This window comes from Epinephelus moara, chromosome 2 (genome assembly GCF_006386435.1).
Source record: "Epinephelus moara isolate mb chromosome 2, YSFRI_EMoa_1.0, whole genome shotgun sequence".
Classification (NCBI taxonomy): domain Eukaryota; kingdom Metazoa; phylum Chordata; class Actinopteri; order Perciformes; family Serranidae; genus Epinephelus; species Epinephelus moara.
The window spans coordinates 9891406-9913869 of NC_065507.1; the positions used below are offsets into that span (position 1 = coordinate 9891406).

The window sequence follows — 22464 nt, forward strand, 5'->3', positions numbered from 1 at the left end:
CCAGCTGTGATTGCCCAACAACCCTGACAACACTCCCATATAAAAAAGTAAAGCCTGGTGGAAATATGCATTTAAGTCATGGAGTTGCTCTTGCTGTGGATACCAGTTTTGGGCTCTCTGATGTTAGTGGAAGTCTTGTGGACTCTACCCATTGATCAGGATCTGTTGCCGATGCCTGAGGATGTGGAGCTGGCTGAGGTTTGTGGGTGGATGGCTATCTTTAAAGGTTATATTAGACACAGATATCCTAATGGTGGCGTTGCACACATTAACTTCCATGAATAAGAATGTGACCTTTGCTGTGCAGAAACATTATAGGAAGAACTATTTCAAACTGTAACCAGGCAATGCTTTGTTACTTAGTTGCATTTATTTAAAAAGTTGCACTTATTTGATTTGTTTTATAGCTGCAACATAATGCAGATAATTAAACCCTATTACAAATATCCATCTATATTTATGCATTTCTTTTATCTAAACCAAATGAAGAACTATGTTTTTCACTTTACAAGCGCTTACTTTGAAAATATAGACGTTATTTTAAAAAAGAAAAGCCAAACTACTTTGCAGTGGCGGCACTAATGGGTGGCCGCTGGAGAGCCATGGCCACCCTGATAAAATCTCTGCCCTACCAATAATCAAAAGTAAATGGAGGTCTCTGTGTGTTTTTAAAAAACAAACAAACAAACAAACAAAAAAAAAAAAACCTTGGGTGTGTTTTTTTCCCAGGTAATGTTTTGTTCCTTACAACCAATGCACTTCTTGAAATTAAAGCTTGTGTAGTATGACTTTTCAAGGAGAAGAGAATCAGCTTATTTAAAAAACAAGGAATCACCTAAAATCAAAACAGGATTGTTGTGAGACTCAAAATATGAACTGTTCTGGTATCAGTCTGTGCATATCAGATAATCAGAAACAACACGTGCAAAATAAGAAACCAAAGTTTATTAAGATGCGATTCTGGCCCCCATCTTAGATATACTTTATAGATCCCTGAGGGGAAATTCAATTTTTTCATATACTGAATTGATTTGTTGTCATATACACACAGGCCCGAATACACACACATGCACAAACAGAACTACACACATGTTAAATGCAAAGATATCAGAGTGAGGGGGCTGCCCATGGACAGGCACCTTAGCAGTTGGGGGTTCAGTGCCTTACTCAAGGGCACCTCAGCAGTGAACTGGCACTTCTCCAGCCACCAGTCCACACTCCATATTCGGTCCAGACAGAGACCAGAGCTGGTGAGCCTCCGGTTCCCAACCCAAGTCCACTGCTACTTTCTTAAAGTCACAAAGAGGTAAGTGACTGTCAGTGAGTTTGCCCATTGTGGTTTTACCCACATGGAACCAGAACACATTTGGTGCCTTTTAAATTATGGATTAGTGATGGACAGAGAATAGTGAAATAAAAATAAAAATCATCTCTTTCGTTTTAAATTGCAGCGTCTCTCAAAATCCTGATCCAGCTTCTTCGCTCCTTATCTCGCTCTATGCAAACGATGCAGCGTACATTTAATAAGTAGAATCAATATGAGATAATCCTGACAAACAAACAAACAAAAACTCTTTAATGGCAACACTTAAATTGTTTTAATTTAGAGTAAAAGGACAAAAAAAAAAAAAATCAGCTTTAACTTCATCAAATATAGACTGCACCCTGAGGAAGGCGCAAGCCGACACGCGTTGGTTTTTTTAATGACTCTTGCCCATTAAATAAAGGCTTTTTAATTTTTCCAAAACCGACCTGAGTGCCTGGACTTTGATTCTTTATGCCTTATAGACTACATCATATTTCAATACTGTAACATATCAGGGAAAAACACAGAACACCATCTGCAGATACATTTTACACATCTCGTCATGATAACCTATACCTAAACCTCCAGACCCAAATGTCTTTCATCAACAGGGCTACCTCAGGAGGTTTTACAACCTGAACCCCAGAAGCAGAGGCAAAATGTCGGAGAGAAGGATCAGGTCCACGTCGGCCATGGAGGAGAAGATCAGAGAAATGCAAAACTTCTTTGGTCTGAGAGAAACAGGTCGTCTGGACCGTCACACCCTGGATGTGATGAAGGAGCCCAGGTGTGGCGTTCCAGATGTGGAAAGCTTCAGTTTTTACCCTGAAAAGCCTAAATGGAAGAACCACACTATCACATACATGTAAGACATTGTATTTATAATATAATTTTCTGGATGGATTGTTTTATTTTAGTGAACATGTTACTGTAGCTGCAGCTGCGGAGCTTGGTGGTCCCACACTCTGACGTCTGTGTGTCCATCTATGATATGCAGGATTGCCAAATACACTCCGGACATGAAAAGAGAGGATGTGGAAAAGTCCTTTCGTTCAGCCCTGAAGATGTGGAGTGATGCAGCACCACTGAGGTTCATCAAAGACAACCATGGCAAAGCTGATATACTCTTCTCCTTTGCCCGCAGAAGTAAATCTGAAAACCACTTCTGAAGAGTTGTTCACGATAAACTGAAAACAGAGTTCCCAATTATGGTCAAGAATGCCTAGAAAGAAAAAGAAACATACAAAAACAGCATACTAGATTTTGAAGTCCCATCTGATTCAGAGTGTGAAGATGCTTGTCTTTTCTTTTGCAGCTCATGGAGATTTCTTCCCCTTTGATGGACCCGGGGGTGTGCTGGCTCATGCCTTTCAACCAGGAGAGGGGATGGGAGGAGATGTGCACTTTGATGAGGATGAAACATGGACGACGGGGAGGAAAGGTTTGTCAGAATGAAACAGTAAAGGTTATCCTGGAATAGGAAACCTTTTGCAGATTGTCAAGAGTGCAATCGTTGTCCTTTAGACTTGTTGTTCAGGTTAATCAATATTTTCTTGCAAAGTAGGAGAATAGCTAATATTTTTTAAGGTACTAAGAGGTTTATTTGATGATATCCTCTTTATGCTACTTCATATCTCTGCTCCACTACATTTTAGAGGGAATCATTATACTTTATACTATTTATTTTACAGTTTTAGTAACATTATATATTAGGATTATACTTAAAAACTATGGTTGGCATTGTTGCCTCACAGTAAGAGGGCTCCAGGTTCAAATCCAGGGTCGGGGTTCGAAACTCTGTGATGGGGGAGCCCTCCTGTGTGAAGTTTGCATTTTCTTCCTGTGTCAGCCTGGGTTTTCTCTGGGTACCACAGTGCAAAGACATGCAGGTTAATTGGTGACTCTAAATTGCCCGTAGGTGTGAATGTGAGTGTGAATGGTTGTCTGTCTCTATGTGTCAGCCCTGTGATAGTCTGGTGACCTGTCCAGGCTGTAACCCGCCTCTCACCCAATGTCAGCTGGGATAGGCCCCAGCCTACCCGCGGCCCCCAACAGGATAAGCAGCTATGGAAAATGGATGAATGAATGAATTATATAATAATATAACTCTGAGTTGAAACATTAAAGGTAGGATCTGGAGGATTTTCAAACAAAACAAAATATAGACATATACAAATGAAATCCTGCTTAATCATCACCTATGGGCTTCGTCATGTGTGGTGGTGGCTCTGTTTGCAGAGCTCCTGCCCTTTAACTGTATTTTGATGTTTTTGTGAGTTCGGACCGCTTCTGGGCGGAGATTTCCCCAGCCAATGAGAGAGCGCAGGTGCCGTGCCTGAGCAAGCGCAAGCCTTGCCTGAACCTCTTCTGTGAAGCCTTCTTCCGTACCTCTGGGCTCCGTACACCCGGGAGAGTTGAACCTGATAGGAGGGGCCAAATTTGAATGTGTGTTTACAAACAGCAACTGGAAAATCCTCCAGACCCGACCTTTAAGCACCAGCGACAGACTCCAGTCCTGCTGTGACATCATCATTGGGGTGTAGCCAGAATTGCAAAAAAAAAACCCCTGAAAGTTTCAAACCCACAGACAGTTTTCAGTGTGACTTATAAGGCTTATCTGTTGCTGTATTTCAGGTTACAGCCTGTTCAGTGTTGCAGCTCATGAGCTCGGCCACTCGCTGGGTCTGAGTCACTCAAGAGACCCCTCTGCTATCATGTACCCCAATTACAGGTCTCAAAGCAATACCCAGTACTCCCTGTCCAAAGATGATGTGCTTGGGATCCAAACACTTTACGGTAAGAAGCAAATTAAGAAACTGGAAATGATCAGGGAGTAGTGCAATGTCATATTTAATGCATTCTGTTATAATGTGTCTTAGGAAAACCTACAATAAAAGTGGAAACAGCAGCCCCCAAAAAGTGTGACCCCAACTTCTCTTTCGATGCAGCAGTTCTGATTGGAAATGAGATTGTTTTCTTTAAAAACAGGTAAATGTAAAATATTCTTCATATTATGATTGCACAAGAGCTTCAGTGTGTTTGAGCTGCAGCTACGACTGCTCATTTGTTTCAACTTAGGTACATGTGGATGAGAACAACACGGACAACTTATTGGAATCGCCTGCGAGAGAGCCACAGCAGCACATATTTACCGAGCATCAGTTCTCACGTGGATGCCGCTTATGACATCCCTGCCAAAGGCGTGGCGTACATATTCACTGGTAGAGTAATGGGCAGTCTGCAAAGCATCACTTAGGCCTTGTCAGCATGACATGGCTGGATTTCCAGTTGGTGGGGGGAAACACAAAGTCGCACCCAAATTACAGCCTTGTGCAACTTAAGTGTTGCAGTTCATGCAAGAGGCTCATTGAGTTTGGCAGCGCTTGTGGTATGTTGCTGTTTTTCATAGTGTCCCAAAATGCAGTGACACGGCTGTGTTTTTCCAGGTCATAAGTACTGGGTGGTTCAACAGCTTAAGACGAAAAGTCATGTTGGCTCCATCCATGAGTACGGCTTCTCCTCCAGCGTCAGGCAGGTTGACGCTGCCGTGCATGTCAGTGAATATGGGAAAACAGTCTTCTTCGTAGGGGAGTTTTATTACAGGTAATTTTTTCAAATGTTGATTTGCTTCACATTTTTTTCCATTTTGGTTGTATATTTCTTGAAAAGTCAAAACTTACCCGTTAAAATGAGCTGATGAATACATTATCAGAGTCTACATTGAACCAAAATGCACATTCAAAGGCATCAGATCAGTTTGTATGACTACTGACATACTAGCCATTTGACTAAAGGAAGTTTACACTGTAGCCGAACAGCTGAAATTGTAATCAGAAAGCACAATATTTACTGAGTTATGCAATTATTTATATTATTGAAGAGGGTGAACAACATTATACTTGAACATACTGACATTCCCACACTGAAAAGGGCACTAAAACTTCATCTGTTGAATGATCCAACCTCAGGTATGACGAGCGCAGGAGAAGGATGGACCCTGGCTTCCCCAGACTCATCCAAACAGACTGGCCCGGAATCCCGAGAAAGGTCGATGCTGCCTTTAAGTTAGATGGTAAACAAAACGAGAAAAACTGTCACACTTTATGGTCATGAACTTTGTATAATGTGGACCTAAACGGCAGGATACAAATAGAACATAACCGAAATAGAAGTTGTAATTTCTTGTTTTTACCGTGTTTAGGTGGTAGACGGGTGGGGTTCACCGCACTGGGCACACTTTTATACGGAAAGCTCCATTTGCCCCAGTTTTAGAACAACTTGTTACCCAAGTAGAAGCCTTGTGTTTACAGCCAAACTTTGTCGTTTACATTTCACCTCATTTGTCTTGAAACACCACGAGGAGATAACACACTCTTTGTATGACATTCTGTTGATAGGAAGCATCTTCCTCTTCGGTGGGACAAAATCCTTCCAGTACGACTTCAGACAGAACCGGATGGTGAAGATCATTTCAGCAAATTCTTGGCTAGGATGTTGATACAGTCGATACAGTGGTTACTGAGAATTCATCCTTTATATAGCTGAGAAGAACTAGATAGGTTGTAGTTGTTAAACTGAGATGATGCGTATATAACATTATTTATCTGACTGACTTGTTATACGGTTTAGATCTTGGTTGTCCCTTTTGATACAATGGTATTAATGCTTCTTATGTGTAAGGATGTACAGCGCTGAGGACATGTAATGTGAATATCAACTGCAAAGTGTCACTTTTTCAAATATTGTGGACTTTTTTCAGAATGTTTGTCCTGAAAAAATGCATTTAAAACTGAATACTACTTAAAAACTTCATGACTGCATGATGTTGGTATTAACATAGCTTTGACTACAATCTGAATATGTAAAAACAGGATGTGTCTTATTATACTGAACTCAATAAAATCTCAGATGCATTGTGCACCACATTGTTTGCTCTTCAAGGCAGTGGTGGAAGATTCAGTAAAACCAGAAATACAAGTAAAAGTCTTGCATTCAAAATTCACCTTACGTAAAAGTACATGAACAGGTACACAGGGAAAAAACTATGGGTCTATTTTAACCCATATTTGCGTCAACCATGGTATGCAGTACTGGGTAAATCTGGCACTGACCCAGTACTGGGTTAAGTTTACCCTGTATCCATGAGTACAAAAACCACTGGGTCACCAATCATGCCAAAAACCCCTGTTATTTGACCCAGTTCTAAAACAAACTAGCCACCTATTTATGAGGTCAAAAATGTCATACAGTACTAATATTTGGTTCATTATTCCTTCTGCATCAGAAAAAAACCCAATAGAAAGCCAATACCCTGAACCTGGGTTAGTAACTTGATCCAGTATTTTTTAGGGTGCATTATAACAACATGTATTATAAGAATTAAAGTTAAAGAACTCATAATGCAGATGATGATATACAAGATATGATATGGTATACAACAGTAGCTACAGCAAATAAATGTAGACCTAGTGGAATATGGAATATATGTACAATATTTCTGTCAAGATGAAGTACATGTATAAAGTACCTCAGAATTGTATTACAAGTACAATACTTAGATAAAACCCCTTCCATCACTGCTCCAGAGTCCTACTTTTTTTTTATTAGACATAAAAATAAGTAGACAAGTAGGTAAAAATAAGCAGCCTCTGTCCTCTCAGTCAGCTGCAACACTCAATGCCTCTGTTGATGACGTCTGTGGAAGGCAACTTAAGCAACACTGGCGTCCCCAAATGGCAGTAAGAGGTAGTTCCAGCCTCAGTCAGTGGACTTGAAAAAATGTCATGTGACTTAAGTTGACTGCACACATGTTTACCCGCCAAACTGGACTGTGGTCGCTGTACATCAGAGGTTATCAGAGAGTGCAAGAGAACACTGACAAAAACAAAATGTTGGCAACGTTTTTTTTCTTGACAGAGTGGGTGTTTGTTAATGTTAGTGACGCCAAAATTTATAGTGGATAAATGGCGCAAATCAGTCTTATTCATTTGGGATTTTTATCTGCAGCTCAGTGTTTGATTTGGGCAGATAAAACGCATGTGTCTGCAGTATATTTACTCAATGCTCTTACCTAGTTCACTGCACTTTGCACATGTGACAAATAAAACAAACACATCAGAAGGTAAATGAAAAATGTGTGATGAAACGGTTGAAGAGGCGTATGAAGCATATCAATAAAAGAAAACACTAAGGATCCAACAGAGCATAACAGATACAAGTACTTTCCAAACACACACATTTTCGCTAAAACCTTACTATTTAAAACACTTCCCCACAAACACTCTCAGGTGTGGACAAGTTGTGCATAGGGTGGTTTTAGCAAAAATGCATGTTTGGGAAGTACTGATCATACGACTGGATAAATGAGACTTGGATTTAGCTGCACGAGTTGTGTGAGAGTTTGCAAACAGATGATATAGTTTTGCTGTTGTTTGTCTTTTACTTCAATTTATCAAGAATTGTCCCAGCTTTTGGATCCTTCGTTCTCCGTGGAAGCATGCTAGAAGACCTAGGTTTTCTTCAAGAATTCAAGGTAGCACAGGGTGAGTAATTGATATGTATTTTGGGGCAGAAGTATTCCTTTAAACTGCTTCACAGATGTTTCATAAGTGAAGTTACACTGATCATATCATCTCCTCCCACTGTGTTATTGGAAGGGTCACTATTTACTCTCTACCCCCTCACATACAGGGGTTTGTTTTAACATCGACTGGAATGCACAAAGGGTGACTGTGCACGATTTCTCAGCCTATATCAGAACCAAACGCATCTCAAGACTGTCTTTATAAGAGCAGAGTGGATGGAGAGAAGAAGACATTTTCACAAGATGTCTCTTGCTGGTTTTTGGATCGTGCTGCTGGGCTGTTTAGCCCTGTGTCATGCAGCACCTACCATCGCTCCGACAGTTTCACCAGAGGAGCAAGACCTGGCGGAGGTACTGCAGTTTATATTATGTATTAATATTAGCAACTAGGAACTTTCTGGACTAACCAGGTGATTACAGGGAAACTTCTTGCATTTAAAAATGTCAGAGGTGAGGCAGGTTGCAAACAGTCTTTAAATTTAGATGGTGTTGACAGGAAATAAGCTCTGCCATAGTCAGGTGAAATTAAAACATGAATCAATTGCAATAAAACTGTCTTCCTTCTCCTGGAATCAGGCATACCTGTCCAGCTTCTATGGAGATGTTGGGATGACAAACTCTTCAGTGCGAAGACTTGCTAAGAGCTCCTTCAACCTGGATCTACAGGCCATGCAGGCTTTCTTTGGCCTGGAGGTAATTATAATGAATGAAAGGTTTGATTTAGGTTTGCCTTATTGCAACCAAAGCAATTGTGACTTAATAACTTCAGTGTTTAATCCATTAAAAAAAATAAGCTTCAAACACATCATTTCCAGCATTTTTGTGAATTTTGATGCACCAATTTGTGTCAATTCTGCATCGATTTACGGTGTAAATGCCTTAAAAAAATTTAAATAAAAAATATATGGCAAACCTCACTTTAAAAATCTCTTTGTTTTTGCTACCTCATATGATCACCTGACAATCAGATAACTGGTGTCTTGAATAACGAGACTGTGGAGGTGATGAAGGCACCCAGGTGTGGTGTGTCAGACATCAGCCGATATGGACACTTTCATGGGAAACCCAAATGGCGCAAAACCCTGATTACATACAGGTAACAAGAAGTTACATACTGTAGGAGGAGATTATTATTAGTATTAGTATTAATTGATACTTGTATAACATGACTTTAACAGTATCACTCAGTACACTCCAGATCTGACCCAGAGTCAGGTGGATACAGCCATTGGCCAGGCCTTCCAGCTCTACAGCGATGTCACCCCTCTGAACTTTAAACAGATCTACAGTGGTACCGCTGACATCATGATCCTCTTTAAAGGCGGATGTGAGTCTGAATTGAACAAGAGGGTCTTAAACAGCCAGCTTAACTTTATGAGAATCTTTTCTTAACATGCAAATATATTTAATTATCTTCTTTGTCCTGTTGCAGCTCATGGGGACTTTTACCCTTTTGATGGGCGTGGCGGAGTCTTGGCTCATGCTAACTCTCCTGGACAGGGGCAGGGAGGGGACACACACTTTGATGAAGATGAAACCTGGACTCTTACCCAGAGAGGTAAATGCTCTCTGCATTTTAGTAAAGCTGAAGCTGCCACATCCACCAGGGAGGAAGTGTAATCTGTGCAGTTCCCTGTATATCCGAAGAGTAAACTGTGTGGTGTGGGGGAAAAAATAAAACCTGTATGTTCAGCAGGATTTTCCCAACAATTCGATTTCTATGTCCTTAAAAATAAGCACACCATTATATAGGAATCAGCACTGTATATCAGGTAAATGATGTCTGACTTGCTTCTCTGTAATTTGTTTTGTTGAGGTGTGAATCTGCTGCTGGTGGCGGCCCACGAGTTTGGCCATGCACTGGGCCTGGATCACTCCAGGGACAGACGTGCACTGATGTACCCTACTTATCAATATGTCAACACAAACGGGTACAAGCTGCCAGATGATGACAGGCGTGGGGTTCAAGCCCTTTACGGTGAGCAAAAACATCAGAATCAATATAGTGATTGACATTAAAATTACATTAAGTTGGGACAATCTTCTGTTAGAATGGTCAGTTCGCAGATTTCAAATTGAAAGCTATGCTGAGGTTTAGACCTTTGGCTCTAGCTGAGCTACATGACCAGTAAACAACTGACCTATGAATGAATTGTGCTGCAGTTTGCAATTTTCTACATCTGGATGCATTTAATATTCATTGTGCTTTATATCCTCGACAGTCAGACTGATTTTAAACATAAGCTCAAGGCACACTCATAAATGAAAGTTCCCTAAAAGTACATCTTCTTGTTATCTATGTAGATAGTCATTTGTTTTATGATGCCTGAAGGTCACAAATTTTACTGATTCATCTCTCAGGCAGCCGTACACCAGTGCCCACAGCAGCATCAACTCCTACCCCGGATCCGGATCCAGAGGACCCAACAGATAAACCAGATCCTTTGCCCAACCCCAGAGACGAGCAGTGCAGCCGCGATCTGGTGTTTGACGCTGCTACCTCCATTAGGAGAGACCTGTACTTCTTCAAAAACGGGTGATGATGATTATGAGATGAATTTCTTGTTTATGTGGGGCAACACATAAGTGCATCTTTTTACTGTTCAGTTTACAACCTTTACTAGATACTATTGGAGGAAGAATGCCAGGGGAATACGTTTAACTAAAGTGAGCACAATATGGCCACAAATCAACGTTGTGGACGCTGCCTTTGAAGTCCCCAGGGAGCGCACTGTGTATCTTTTTGAAGGTAATGTTAATAGGGTTTTCTCAGCTTTCAATACTGTGCACTGATTCCTGTGAAGCTGTACAGATACATTATATAACAACCTCCAACTGTTTCTCTACAGGTCGTCAATACTGGGGCATAAGCTCTTACTCAAAGAGAATGATGTCAGGTTATCCAAAGTCCATCACTAGTCTCGGCCTCCCCTCCTCTGTCAGTAAGGTGGATGCAGCAGTTTATGTTGTATCTACTGGAAAAACCCTTATTTTTGTCAACAACCAGTATTGGAGGTGAGTGTTGGTCATGATTCAGTCTTTACTTTGACATGTAGGTCTTTAGTAAATAAAAATAAATATAAAATCGGATCACTGAGATATTTATCGGGTGTGGCTACATACCGACAAAGCCAAATTGTCTCTCTTATCTCTCGTGCAGCTATGATGAGTCCAGAAGCCGAATGGACTCTGGATACCCACGATTCATCACTCAGGATTTCCCAGGCATAGGCTCCAAAGTAGATGCAGCTTTTGAGAATTATGGTGAGAAATGTCATTCGTTTTTCTTATTTAAACTATATCATACAAGTCAAGACCCACATTTGGTTAGAATGACTGAAAATGATTATCATAATCAGTATTCTTATATTAGAAAGTTAGCTTAGCGTTAAGCTTTGAAGCAGGGGGAAACAGCTTCCTCCCCCTAATATGCGTGTTTACAACTTATTTTGTTGCCCCTAATTAGCCAGAAAATCTGTTAGGCTACAAATGGTGCAGTGTGTAGGATTTGTGAAATCTAACTGAAATATAATGTGCATCATATTTTAATTAGAGTAACCTATAATCACCTGAAACTAAGAATCGTTGTATTTTCATTAGCTTAGAATGAGCCCTTTATATCTATAGTGGGAGAAGGTCCTCTTCCACAGAGTCCACCATGTTGCACTACAATGTTTCTACAGTAGCCCAGAACAGACAAACCAAACACAGGCTCTACAAAGGGCCTTTTGCATTTTTACATTACCAGAAAGTCATCGTAGGTTACACTGAACTGCTCCTTTAAGTCCAATATTTGTATATGAACTAAATCCCCCCCCCCCCCCCCCCCACAGGATATCTGTATTTCTCAGACGGCTCCAGACAGACTGAGTACTATCTGCAGTCCAAGAGAGTGAATCGTGTACTGCTCAACTACGGCTGGCTCAACTGTTACTGAGAACCCACAGAGGCAACAACTCAGATGTCTGTGTTGAAGATGTAAATGCAGTTAAAATAAGGAAAAAAATAAACACGTGAATAACAATATTACATATCTTTATGGTGTGGGGAACAGTTCACAGAGAAAGTCTATCTACTGCTTAGCTGTTCACGTGTAGCAAATAACAGGATCAAACTGAAGCAAAGATCAAGTCTACAAATAATCTTTGACCTACTTTAAAATAGTTGTTTATGTTTCTTCTTTTTTCTTGTATGGAATTTGCAAAGGAATGTACTGATGGTGAATGTATTTGCTCGAAGATGGTTACTCATTTCAGTGATGGTAAATTGCACAATTTTGGGTGTAAAATAAAGGGTTTTAAGTTATGCTCTGAACACATCTCTGGGTTACAAACAAAGAGCTCCCATGCAATTCAATTGCCCCCTCTGGCCATAACAGGGCCCAGCTTGCAGAGCATTCATACTGAGATAGCCTACATCAACTTGGATTACACAGAAATAAAATTAACAAACAGTTTAAGCCATTAGTTGTTATGTCCAAATGGTTATATTGTGAAATACATCTGTCTTTTGCCTGGATGCTTTAATTTTAGAATTAGGACCACAAGGCTTGTTTTGTGCAACTTAAAGCCACATGAGAGGACATCCAATATAGAAAGAGAGCTGAGTCACTGCTGTTTTCATGAGCATGGATAAATTAAGGATTTTATAGTGTGAAGATCCTGGTGGAGGCACAAAACAAACCAAGGAGGTGATCAGATTCAGAATATAGGCTACAATTAGCAAGAATTTGGGGAGCTTTAAAGCAAGGGTTCATCAAAGTCACGACAAAATGCATTTTCTGTAATTACCTCTGATGGTATCCAGACATGACTGTTTTACGTTTATTTTCTGAGGTACTGAGATATCTATCAGTGATCATTCTGCTTCCACTCCAGTATAATGGATATGAATGGAACCTTGTGACATCTTCACAGCACACATTCACACAATCTCTCTCCAGACACAATGGGTCCCCACGCTCCAGATAATTCCTATCTATATCGCCCCACAAGAAAGCTAAAAAATAGTTAAGTATTGGAGTCTGGCTTTGTGGAAAGCATAGGCCTAGATACATTTCACATTCAGTTCAATTTTAAATAGCCTACTATGTTTTTAGCAAAAGAAAGCTTGTCTTTAGAAATTGCATTATACTGCACAAGTTGTGTGTGAGATTGTAAACAGATGATTTGATATGAATTTGCTGTTGTTAAATGCAGTCCCCAATCAATCATTGCTATTTTCTGTGGAGGCATGGGAGAAAAACTAAGTTTTCCTCACAGATTCACCACACGACCTAACTATATAAAAAGGTAAGTTTGTGGGGGAAGTATTCCTCCAAGAAAACACTGATATAAAGTAAAGTAGCTTAAATGAAATTTCAGGAAAGGCTAATGACCTGCTACCATGCCAGAAAGACAGAAAACATGCAACAACTCTACTGTAATTTAGTTTGGAGATGTTGATTACACAGCAAATGAACTCAGTTTGTCCTCATTTCTGACAGCCACCCATGAATTCAAATGACTTTAATCCTTCTTAGTTGAAGGTGTGGCATATTTGCTCTGCGAGATGACCCTGTAATCTGCTTTGTTCTCTGCATGTAAAACAACCAGCAACCAACAAGCATTTAGGACCGTGCCACATAGGCTACTGTAGGTCATTTCGCAATGATGACAGATATGGGATATATCATTTGAAAACAACAAGGTGCCAGAAGAGGAAATCTGAGTATTAAATTAAAGAGAATTTGTTTTGGAGAGTCTTGACCATAAAGTAAACTCTATTGATGTATAGTGTATGGAGGTCAGCTATGACAGGGCCCTGCATAGAACAAAAAACATTAAAGCCTGGATGGAGAAATGTGATCCATGCCAGGTATCTTAAGATGAGGAAAGATTATAGGCTACTGCCAATTGAACAATGACTGGGTTTAGTTAGGCAGGCTCCATTTTACTTCAATGAACACTTCAACAGTAATTACAGAGAAAATATAGAATTTTTTTCCATTGTAATTTGATGTAACACAGACAACTTGTGCTGCTTCTCCAAATTGTAATTAAGCCTATAAATTCCTTCTTGTGCTAATTACATCATCTTGTGCCACTGTTTTCCTCACTGATGTGAATGGCTTTATTATCATGGTACACGTGCATTTGAATCAGAAAATGTCTAAAACTCTTGGTAAAATCATGCTCAGTTTCAATGTTCAAGTTTCCGCTCTCAAAGTTTCCACGTGGTGTGAGACAAAGAGAGATGCACTGACACACCAGGGTGAAGTGTTAGTCTGGTACAAATTAAAGTCATTTTTAACACCAACAAACTTTAATTTATTTTTTTTGACAGGTTAAAAAATGTTATACATCCACAAGCTTAGAAATAATTTAATCTGAACATCATTTCACAAACTCAGCATATTATTGATCTTTATTTAAACCGTAACGTTTATTTTAATGCCAAAGGCGTCATTTACATTTACAACACGATTTACATCCTTAACGTCTCACTGTCGTCGTAATTGAACACGTAAAAGTGCAATTTAATCACCTTTCAAACTTTGTTTTATGACCAGGGCTTCTAAACCATAGACTGTTATCAAACCGGATATCCGGTACAAATGCTCCCGTGAATAGTGTCCGGTGTCAGCCACGCACTTTAGTTCCTCTATCTACGTATATTTTTTTTCCCCCGTCAATACCACTCGCGTTTTCAACTAGATTAGTGGAGTATTTCTTCAGTATGCAGCTCCGTAATGTAATTTTATTTCGACGAAGGTTGTTATTTGCTGGTTAGCGTTAGCGTTTAGCTACTCCGTATGTAAACGATGCGATGACGACGACCGAAGGTTCCGGCAGACGCACGGAAACAAACAAACCGGAGCACAAACTAAAAGAAGTGGGTTTGCTGGCAGTTTCACAGAGGTGTGTATGTGTTTGCCTCCGGCTAACCGTTTCTCCTGTATATCATGTTATCATCTGTTGTGGGCAGCTAATAAGTCTTAGCTACTCTAAAGCAGAATATGCAGATGCCTGTGTGTTCTCTTGCTCACAGTCGCGACGTTGCTAATGTTATTTTGGATGAGTGTATGAGGTACGTTACGGATAAACAGACAAATACAGTAAATGTATTGTCTCTGTGTCTTCTCTGTGCAGGTTCCTGTCTCCTATGGAGTCACTCAACACTTTTGAATCAGAGATGGAGGCTGATGGACAGGGGAACTACTCTCTGTTTCCTGCCCTGGACAGCATTGCAAGTCTGTCTGGGACCACTGAGACCCTGGAGAGGTTGTTGAAAATAATATGGTTTTAAAACATGTTGTTACAGCGTCATGCCTTTGTAACATCCACCGTAGACTCATTGCTTATAGATAAAGAATGTATGCCCTGTATTATGTAATGCATCCATTTAGATTGGAAAGTGAGGTTGCTCCAGACAGGAGTATCACATCTGTGTAGGTTTGTGCTCACAGGAAATCAAATCATAATACAAGTCAGAATCAGTGCTGTGATGCAATACCAAACTCCAGTGGGGAAGTGCTTTGCGATTCTGGACTCTTTCATTCAAGATATTTTCTTTTTTTTTCACATCATTTGGTATCAATAGATCTCACGTGGGGATCAAAATGTATCAACAGGACCTGTCTTGGGTTATTTGCAGTTGCTGGCATGTTCAGTTCAGTGGTGCAGTTTTATTCTGTACCAAAATATGGATGAATATGTACCTAAAAATATAATTAGTAATGGTGGCGGCATGGTAGTTCAGTGGTTAGCATTGTCCCCTCACAGCAAGAGGGTTCCTGGTTCGTACCCTGGGGTTGGGGAGCCCTACTGTGCGGAGTTTGCGTGTTCTCCCCATGTCAGCGTGGGTTTTCTCAGTCCAAAGACATGCAAGCTAGGTTAATTAGTGACTCTAAATTGGCCGTAGGTTTGAAAGTGTGAATGGTTGTCTGTCTCTATGTGTCAGCCCTGTCATAGTCTGATGACTTGTCCAGGGTGTACCTCGCCTCTGCCTACTATCAGCTGGGATAGGCTCCAGCCCCCCTGCGACCCCTACCAGAATAAGCGGTTATGGAAAATGAATGAAGAAGTGATGATTTTCAAAATGCCAACAAATTAAATAATGGTACACTGGATAATTTTAACTTTTTCTATTTGCAGCGAACCACCAAGTGAAATTGCAGAGAAGCCAAACCTCACATGGCTTGATGCTGCACAGGTATTTGCCTTTTATTGGTCATATTTTAGTTTGTTGTTATTGATAACAATTTACCAAAAGTTAAAGGGATAGTGCACCCAAAAATGAAAATTCAGCCATTATCTACTCACCCATATGCCGAGGGAGCCTCAGGTGAAGTTTCAGAGTCCTCACATCCCTTGCAGAGATACAAGGAGAGAGGGGGTAGCAACACAACTCCACCTAATGGAGGCTTACGGCGCCCCAGATTCAAACGTCCAAAAACACATAATTGAAACCACAAAATATCTCCATACTGCTTGTCCGTAGTGATCCAAGTGTCCTGAAGCCCCAACACAAAAAGTTGGAAAACGTCATTTGAACTCTGTTTTTAGCCTCATTGTAGCCTGTAGCTGTAACTGCCTTTCTGTGCTGCGCTCACGTGTGCGCGCTTGTGCGAGACCGTGAGACATGGGCACCGCCTTCATGTATGTTCACCTGCTTTCGCTGGTCTCGTGCGCAAGCGCGCACAAGTGAGCACAGTGCACAGAGAAGCAGTGACAGCTACAGGCTACAATGAGGCTAAAAACAGAGTTCAAATGACATGATTTTCATTTTTGGGTGCACTATCCCTTTAAGTGTTTTTTGTTTCTCCTTTTCCCTCATGTAGATTGTCTTGGAAGAAGCTGGACGTCCCATGCACATAAAGGAGATTAAACAGAGAATCATCGACAGGGGGCTTGTTCAATCCAAGTACAGCAGTCCTCTCAATTAACTGCACACCTTGTTGCCCTTGTTTTCACATGTTAAGCCAAATTATGAATGATACGTTTCTTGAGTAGAATGTAAACTTGTTTCTGAGTCTACATTTAGACTCTGCTTATGTGTTTGTTCTCTCCTTGGCAGTGCAAAGTCAAGCCTGGAGGCTGTCATGTACCGTGAGGTAAGGAGGATGTTTAAGATGCAGTCTGACAGCAACCTCTGCTGTTGAGTGTAATAACTTGCACCTTCATTTAACATTTGTGTCAATTCTGTTAACACACTACATGCATCATCTGTATTTCTGTTGCTGTTTTTTTCTTTCTCCATGTTTTTCCATCCTGCTTCTTTGGCCTTATTTCACAACTTTAAAAAGAGACACACATTTCTTCACTGTTACCAGAACAAAGGATGCTCTGTGCTCAAACACAGAGGCCTTGAACCTGCTGTATCTAATAATGGTGGAATGAGTCTAAATTGACCCCCAGCTTTTGGCAATCAGATTTGGCTTTTCCAGCCCCGTGCATCGGCCTCAGTCTCACATTATGTTTCAGACACAAAAAGGCAGCAGGAGATTCAAGAGGATTGAGAACAGAAACGGAGTCTTTGCACTGCTGGTGAGTTATATGGGACACTAATGCCAATTTCACACAAAATTTGAATATGTAATGTACTGTAAGTGAATTTGACCTTTAATGTCATTGGCTATTGGTCATTGATAAATTCTGAGGCGTTGCTGCTCACAAAAGATCTTCGTCCTGAACTGCAGTTTGATACACGTCACTGCCTGATATAATTCTATCACGTGGACACCATGTATTTATGTTGAAAATTATATGGGTACACACAGTGTTTTCCAGTGGATATTTAATGCTATCTGGTAATCTGAATATCTGCTATGTATTTTCTTACTTAAACTGATGAGACGACATGATGGTAATGCTCATTCATCTGCACGCTACAGACAATTTTAAAGCAGAGATAGCGAGAAGTCCCACCTAATATCTAATTATAGATGCAGTACTCCACAGTACTAATAAACCCTTAACAATCCTTAAACTGCTAAGGCCCAAAACAATAGAAGAGGGAAAATTTGCCTGGAGAAGTTCTGAAATAAATTACAGTAGAAATCTCCATTTTTATTTTAATTTGAAGATCTTGTACACGGTTGATTTTCAGTAACTTTCGTTGTGTGTCTTACAGTGGTTTAAGTGTGAGTTCCATCAGTGTTATTTTATCCTTTACATTTATGTCTGTATTTTCATCCATCCTGAAGGCCAGTGTTATTCTCAGGTACTCCTGGTGCACATGAACACATCTCCGTCTCCCTCTCCCCCCTCTGTTTCCTCACAGACTGATGAGGAGAGGCAGCAGGCCCTGCAGGCCTTCACTGCACAGTCTTTCCTCGGCTCTCCGCAGCAGAATACCATCTCCAGTTCGGGCTCAGGAGCCTCGGTGCCCGTCTTTCCATCCCCCACCAGTTCCTCAGAGCATCAGACCAAGATGAAGAGAGGTCCACGAAAAAACCATAATGAAAAGTACAGACTCAAGTACCTTAGACTGCGTAAAGCTGCCCGCGCCATGATATTTGTGAGTAAGCTATTAACTCAGACTTGCTCTGTTTTCTGCCACATTGTGCATATATAGTATGACAGTTTAGATACACAGCTTTGTAATTATGAGTGATGGAATACTGTTTTACCCACAGGAAAATGCGGCTCTCTGTGATGAAGTTGCCCACTTAGAGGAGAAGTTTCTGAGGGCAAAGGAGGAGCGGAGGTAAGAGGACGTGCTTTAACTATCCTTATATTTCCCATGACCTTCCCGAGGGCCTTCGTCTTCCTCTCACTTTATCCTTTTTTTTTTTTTTTACTTTTGTTCATAATGGATGTGGCTGTGCTGTTGTTAAAAAGTGAAGCTCCATGATAGTCAAGTGCCATTTTGTTTGCTCATTTCACATAATTTCATCTTTAAAAAGAAACAATGATTCATTCACATTTGTACTACTCATTTCCAGGTTTTTACTGAAGTCGTTGTTGCAGTACCAGTCTTTGTCAGAAGGAGAGCTACTGCCAACACCAAACTCAAGCTCTCATCCCCCTGTGCCGCCTGCAGCATTAACCTCAGGTCCTGCAGGGGCTTCAGGCCTGTCTGGGGGGCATAACCTGACATCAGTGGTGTCAACAGGGGAAGAGGGACCTCTTAAAAAACCCAAGAAGGAAAGGAAAGAGCGAGGCAGAGAAAATGGAAAGGAGGAATGTGAGTGCCAGGGTATTGCCAAGTATTAATGTAGATGCATATTGAAAATATATGTGATTTGATTTACATCCACCTTTAAAGACAGTTGGTCCATTATTTTACCCTCAAATGTTTCTTCAGTTCCGAAGAAGATGACCAAGAAGAGAAAGCTTGCAGACGGGTCTCGGAAACTGGTGCAGCCCATTCCTTTGGACTCATCTGGTCGTCCTGTCTTTCCCATCGTACTGGGAGGTTTAACAGTCTACAGCCTGGGAGAGGTCAGTGTCTGGCTTGAGTCACATGTCACAGCTTTATTATCACCATGGTATAATCATGGAAAGCCTGTGATATCCAGCCTCACGTTATATCCTATTTATAGTTCAGAAGAAAAAAAAAGATAAGCTAGTCAGTCAATTATTAATCATACATGTTCTCTAATCCGTCCATCAGATGCTGGTTTAATAAATAAATATGAAGTCTGTAACACAACAAAATGTTGATGATGTGAAAGCCTTTCTAAAAGCTAACACTAACCACTGAATGCAATTTAACGAATGCAATTTTTTGACTGCTCTCCAGATCATCACAGACAGAATGTTGTTCCATGATGAGTGTGCCATCTACCCAGTGGGCTTCTGCAGCACTCGAGTCTTTGCCAGTATGAAAAACCCTGACCAGCAGTGCCTCTACACCTGCCAAATCAAGGACGGGGGAGCAGGTCCACAGGTACACACACACAGTTGTTACTGAAGTCAGTCAAAAGTACTGTATACTGCCTTGTTGATTAAGTTTTGTTCATTTGAAATGGAATGAATAAAATGGTTTTGATGAAACTTAACTGACACATGCAATCCAATATTTTCCCCCAAGTTTGAGATTGTGCCTGAAGAAGATCCTCAGAATGCCATTGTGGCCTCTTCGGCCCTGACATGCCACTCCAATCTTCTGAAGGCCATCGCGTCTGTCAGGTACCAAAGTTCAACTCAAGGCTTGCGTTGTGATTGCAATGACTTGTGTCAGTCTCGAAAAACTCCACCATATGTGTAAGGCAAATATTTTTAGAAAGCCATGTCTCAGAGCTTTATTTTAAAACTTACTGTTACAATTATGAACTCTTTCAACATGTTTCTTAGTTCCAAGGCTGTGGCGCCCATCGTGCCATCAGGAGCTGACTTCTTTGGCTTCTCACACCCCACCATCCAGAATCTCATCCAGAGTTGTCCTGGAGCACGCAAATGTAGCAAGTAAGAAAGCAAGTCTTGTGTTTAATAATGTTCTCATTAGTAAAACAAGCACTTACTGTAGGTTGTGTGGTAACTTTGGGAAAACCATTAAATGTGGGGACTTGCCTCGCAGACAAGGACTATAAGTGGATTTTACAGATGGGTCTTTTAATTAGTGTAATTAATATAAACTGAAACATATTTTCCGACCTGTTTTCCCAGATGTAAAACATTAAGATGATAATATGTCTGGATGAGGTGTAAACCACAATATTAAATCATTCAGACCTTTACTTAATAGGAAAACACAACAGGAGTAACATTTCCAAGTCACAGAAACATGCTGAATTTATATTTATCTAATATTTTATGTCAATACACTCTCCATACATGGGTTCAGCCAGTTTACAGCCACTGTGACTATAGATTTCTTAATTAATAGATGTCTTTTTTCACTTTGTTTATTAAGCTACCGCTGGATACGTTTTGAGGTGTGTCGCCCTGGTGACGGCCAGGTTCCTCACAGCCTGTCAGAGGACGATGCTTCAGTCAACTTTGAGGCCTACCAGAGACACCAGGGCTTTGATGAGAACATCAAGACAGAGCACATAACAGGTTAATTATCAGTTTTCTAAACTGGTGATGTTCTTAGCTTGGCTGTAGTGTAGATGACCTCATGTTTTGTTGTGCATGTTACATTTAGAGGATGTTGACTATTGCATGCAGGCTACCCTGGTTCCAATGTGTCCATCAAACATGCTAAATATGAACCAGGGTTGCCTTTAGGTATAACAGCTGGGCTTGTGACTCAGGGGTCACAGGTAAGAGCCCCTGGTGGGGTTACAAATAAAAACTGTCCTCTTTCAGGGGTCACAGGTAAGAGCCCCTGGTGGGGTTACAAATAAAAACTGTCCTCTTTCTCGACAACTGCTGTCAGAATGTCTGAGCAAAGCAGTGAATAACTCAGTTTCACTTTGCTCTGCTAGAGTTTGTGTGAATAACTGTCCTCACCCCACCAACTGCTCCTTCCAGCATCTGCTGTAAAAATCATACATGTAAGTGGAACGGGCAGCAGAAACATAAAAGTGTACTCCTATACAGGAGTTGCGGTATGTGAGTTTTAGGATTTCAAAGTAAAAGTATGTCCAAAGGACAAGTATTTTAAAGAAATTGTGGTTTTGTTATCATTTGCTAATGCTGACATGATGATCACACAGCATTGACAGTAACTCTTTCTCTACTATTTATCTATCTGTCTTTACCCAGGACAGGCACCGCAGTCTCCTAGCTCCTCTCATCAGCACCACCTGACCTCCTCCAACATGAAGCCCTCTACCTCGTACTTCAGCTCCTGATTCTGAAAGCCTGACATCGCACAATCCTCATGACCTTTGATTCTTACTTGGAAACATCACTTATCGACAATGTTTTCTTTTATACTCCTTCCTGAGTTAGTGATTCAGTAAACAGCGGCATACAGTAACTCAAACGATGCTATTTATTGTATGTCATAATCTTGTAAGTCTCAATCAGTGTTGGGGATGTGTGCCAGCATGCTAATATACTGGATGTTGCTGGTGAGTTAGCTTTGCACTTAGGTGCCAATAGTAACCATAAACCCATCACCTCTGTACTGACATATGAATTTTTGTGTGGATAAAAATGTGCTGAATTTTAGAAACTGAGCCACAGTTGAAGTAAAGTAGTTTACTAAAAAGGTTTATTCTTTCCCATACACCATCACTTTGGTACATAGCACACTGTTGCATTGGTATGAACTGTTAGAGCTGCAACTTAAAGTATGATACCAACACATTACAGATTTTTTCCCCCAATTCAAACAACAGACCACGTTTGATAAATCAATGATTTTATTGTGAATCCATCCATTTTACTCTTAAGCAAAAGCATCAGGTTTGAAAGTAACACAACACCCACCAAAAGTCGCTGAGCTGTCATTTATTTGTTCAAATTGTAAAATCATAAAGATTCATTTCTGTTGTAAACTTAAAAAAAATCCAGAGTTTTGTTCAAATACAACGTTTGTCATGCTTTTCTATTTACAGCAATTATTGGCAGTGGTTGTACCAGCATACACTTCAAACAGGATAAACGATGAAACCAAAATAATATATAACCATCTGCTACAAGCGTTTATAAGCTTCAATAAATCTATAAAATGGAAGGTGAGTCTCCAGCCAGAC

At 40.5% G+C, this 22464-nt stretch overlaps 3 protein-coding genes across 4 annotated transcripts; all 3 read left to right on the top strand.

Moving 5' to 3' along the window:
* The first annotated feature begins 78 nt into the window (after positions 1 to 78).
* mmp20a (matrix metallopeptidase 20a (enamelysin)) lies at positions 79 to 6051 on the top strand. Its single transcript, XM_050062215.1, has 10 exons — positions 79 to 198; positions 1918 to 2171; positions 2304 to 2452; positions 2622 to 2747; positions 3941 to 4102; positions 4186 to 4294; positions 4385 to 4527; positions 4753 to 4909; positions 5275 to 5378; positions 5704 to 6051. The coding sequence occupies exons 1-10, from the start codon at positions 79 to 81 to the stop codon at positions 5802 to 5804; spliced, it is 1425 nt and encodes a 474-aa protein (XP_049918172.1). The 3' UTR covers positions 5805 to 6051.
* A 1937-nt stretch (positions 6052 to 7988) lies between these two features.
* On the top strand, positions 7989 to 12194 carry mmp30 (matrix metallopeptidase 30). The gene is made up of 11 exons (XM_050074663.1): positions 7989 to 8240; positions 8466 to 8582; positions 8858 to 8985; positions 9068 to 9216; positions 9322 to 9447; positions 9706 to 9867; positions 10251 to 10425; positions 10514 to 10638; positions 10739 to 10904; positions 11050 to 11153; positions 11723 to 12194. The coding sequence occupies exons 1-11, from the start codon at positions 8106 to 8108 to the stop codon at positions 11824 to 11826; spliced, it is 1491 nt and encodes a 496-aa protein (XP_049930620.1). The 5' UTR covers positions 7989 to 8105; the 3' UTR covers positions 11827 to 12194.
* Positions 12195 to 14510: 2316 nt separating this feature from the next.
* tbrg1 (transforming growth factor beta regulator 1) lies at positions 14511 to 21945 on the top strand. Of its 2 annotated transcripts, XM_050074605.1 has the most exons (15): positions 14513 to 14788; positions 15020 to 15151; positions 16025 to 16082; positions 16711 to 16793; positions 16947 to 16983; positions 17354 to 17416; positions 18153 to 18389; positions 18508 to 18578; positions 18817 to 19058; positions 19179 to 19315; positions 19617 to 19763; positions 19908 to 20005; positions 20171 to 20281; positions 20730 to 20875; positions 21527 to 21945. In XM_050074605.1, exons 1-15 carry the CDS (start codon positions 14697 to 14699, stop codon positions 21613 to 21615), a joined length of 1743 nt encoding a protein of 580 aa, XP_049930562.1. In that variant the 5' UTR covers positions 14513 to 14696; the 3' UTR covers positions 21616 to 21945. The 2 variants fall into 2 exon arrangements, with proteins under 2 accessions (XP_049930570.1, XP_049930562.1); XM_050074613.1 differs by lacking the exon at positions 17354 to 17416 and having other exon boundaries at positions 14511 to 14788.
* The last annotated feature ends 519 nt before the right edge of the window (positions 21946 to 22464 follow it).

Bases quoted from the DNA above. Each gene is read 5' to 3' on its own strand.
- mmp20a (XM_050062215.1), top strand. From the start codon at position 79: ATGGAGTTGCTCTTGCTGTGGATACCAGTTTTGGGCTCTCTGATGTTA. The intron at 199-1,917 runs GTTTGTGGGTGG...TTTCATCAACAG, and splicing joins AGGATGTGGAGCTGGCTGAG to GGCTACCTCAGGAGGTTTTA. The intron at 2,172-2,303 runs GTAAGACATTGT...TATGATATGCAG, and splicing joins AACCACACTATCACATACAT to GATTGCCAAATACACTCCGG.
- mmp30 (XM_050074663.1), top strand. From the start codon at position 8,106: ATGGAGAGAAGAAGACATTTTCACAAGATGTCTCTTGCTGGTTTTTGG. The intron at 8,583-8,857 runs GTAATTATAATG...CCTGACAATCAG, and splicing joins AGGCTTTCTTTGGCCTGGAG to ATAACTGGTGTCTTGAATAA. The intron at 10,426-10,513 runs GTGATGATGATT...AACCTTTACTAG, and splicing joins CTGTACTTCTTCAAAAACGG to ATACTATTGGAGGAAGAATG.
- tbrg1 (XM_050074605.1), top strand. From the start codon at position 14,697: ATGACGACGACCGAAGGTTCCGGCAGACGCACGGAAACAAACAAACCG. The intron at 19,764-19,907 runs GTACACACACAC...TTTTCCCCCAAG, and splicing joins ACGGGGGAGCAGGTCCACAG to TTTGAGATTGTGCCTGAAGA. The intron at 20,282-20,729 runs GTAAGAAAGCAA...TTGTTTATTAAG, and splicing joins GGAGCACGCAAATGTAGCAA to CTACCGCTGGATACGTTTTG.